The 1,989-nt window shown below is 41.7% G+C and overlaps 1 protein-coding gene across 1 annotated transcript in view; it reads right to left on the bottom strand.

Annotated features, from left to right (window-relative positions):
• Window positions 1-541: 541 nt before the first annotated feature.
• The window catches only part of LOC127750761 (uncharacterized), a 10,333-nt gene continuing 8,885 nt past the window's right edge, over window positions 542-1,989 (bottom strand). The window contains exon 3 of the mRNA XM_052273228.1: window positions 542-657. Coding sequence (XP_052129188.1) covers window positions 542-657 — 116 coding nt within the window. The remainder of the gene's footprint in view (window positions 658-1,989) is intronic.

The following is a 1,989-nucleotide window of genomic DNA, read 5'->3' as shown; positions in this document are numbered from 1 at the left end:
CACCGCCTCGGTGGCTGGGGACATCCGCTTGCCACGTTTGGCCCGCCCGACAACCGCTTACCGCATGGGAGGCTCTGGATAACCGCTTAAGTCGCTTTTTTGCCGAAATTGTAAAATTGGTATCATTCGAAAGAGAATCTCCGCCTCTTTCCACTCTGCAACTCTAACTGTATAACAGGATGACAGTTTTAACAACAGTTTTGCAGTTAGAACTGCGAAACTAATTAGTTCTACAGTTTAAACTGCGAAACTAATTGGTTCTACAGTTTAAACTGCGAAACTAATTCGCAGTTTAAACTGTAGAACCAATTAGTTTTGCAGTTTACACTGTAGAAACATCTAGTTTCACAGTTTAAACTGCCAAGCTGTTCAGTTTTGCAGTTTTTACTGTAGACCTCTTTACTTTCTTGGTAAAAGCAGACCAATTGCTTGTCCGGTCCGGAATGACTGACAAACAATTTTCAGACCAAGTTGTCGCCACCAGGACTTGCAAGTGACGTATGACTTTCAAATGAATGTGCTCACCTTTTGTTTCTGCATGCTATCCTCTCCCAATAGTGGAACTCTGATTGACCATCATATTGAACATGAGCTGCTTCCTCCTCTTCTTCCTCCTCCTTCTCCTTACACCACCAACTATTCTTTCAATCTTGACCACTAGGAAGACGCCAGAGTCACACAAAAGTTTTCTTCGGACACTTCAATACATAAGTGTCTGGAAAACTTTGTATCCACTTGCACTGATTTCGGTCTTTCGGGGTAGGATGTGACGTTAACCTCAACACCAATGTGTTCTGTTTCGAAGATTTACAGAGCTTGAGCTTGAGAAGTTGGGATCCCATCTTACTTAAACACAAAACAACTATATAAAAACGATCCGCAGTGATTGACAATGCATATCGCGCACAACACGCGTCACTAATGTCTTTGGAAGTCCAACTACCCAGATTATTTTTCATTTCAAGTTTCAAGTTGCAGATATGTTTGTTGTTTGTTTTCGTCTGCTTGGCATACGTTTCGGTCCTCGGTCCTCGTTCCTTCTGAACCACCGTTCTTTGTTTTATTTCTACTTTTCGAAGTTTTGGAACACACTTCCGTGGTCACTTTTTCACTTTGACCCGTCAACTCCAGAACTAATGCCGCGATTTGGCGCGATCCGCTTTCAGCTTCGAAGTTGGTTGAGGTTACGGACAGTTCGGGTCGCGTTGGCGGGAATAGTGAGGTGGATGGTGTCAAGTCAAGTAGCATCGAATTTCTTAATTTTCTTTGCAATTCTTGTCCTAAATAATGCCACACTTTTTGGTGCGGTTCGGGGAGAGAGCGAAATTAGTTAAATATCGGGAGGAAGAAATGGAGAATGATGGAGTTACTCTGTACTCTCTCGTATGCAGCGCTGTGACAAAGCTCATCAAATCAGACGAACTTTTGGTATCTTTGGGTTCACAATCATTTTTTTTGAAGTACTATCATAAATTTCTGTCATGTTTTGTCGAGTTTGACAACACCACTGAGCTGGCGGACATTGATATGAGCTTCAGTTTGGAATTCGTTCTGCAAAAGGATGTAGATATGGTATGTACCTAAACCTCTCAAGTGCAATTTTTTAACCCCAGTTCGTGAACAGATGTACCGTTTATGTCACTTAATTTAAAATCTTACATAACATATCAACAACATTTGAATCTTAAATTTTTAAATTTCATGCATTTTAATTGTCATAAGAACCCTGCTGTGAGTCTTATGAACAGTTGCGCTCAAGTTTGGCCTTCCCTATCATATTTTCTTATCATCTTTTCTTTCGTCGTTTTCCTTCTTATACACTCGTTAACAAAATTAAAGCCCCACTTTTTTGACAGGGCGTAATTTCGAAGTGTGATTAGGTAGGCGGTTGCCGTTTGGCAGGAGGATAGGCTCATATGTTGGCATCAGACCCCTAAAAGCGCAAACCTTGATCACGAACGGTTCGCGAGCTGTGGGGCCTAACGCATC

Source organism: Frankliniella occidentalis, unplaced genomic scaffold (assembly GCF_000697945.3).
Source record: "Frankliniella occidentalis isolate FOCC.00 unplaced genomic scaffold, Focc_3.1 Scaffold255, whole genome shotgun sequence".
NCBI classification, from domain to species: domain Eukaryota; kingdom Metazoa; phylum Arthropoda; class Insecta; order Thysanoptera; family Thripidae; genus Frankliniella; species Frankliniella occidentalis.
Note: the sequence above shows the minus strand (reverse complement) of the source record. Positions and strands in the feature narration are given on the sequence as shown.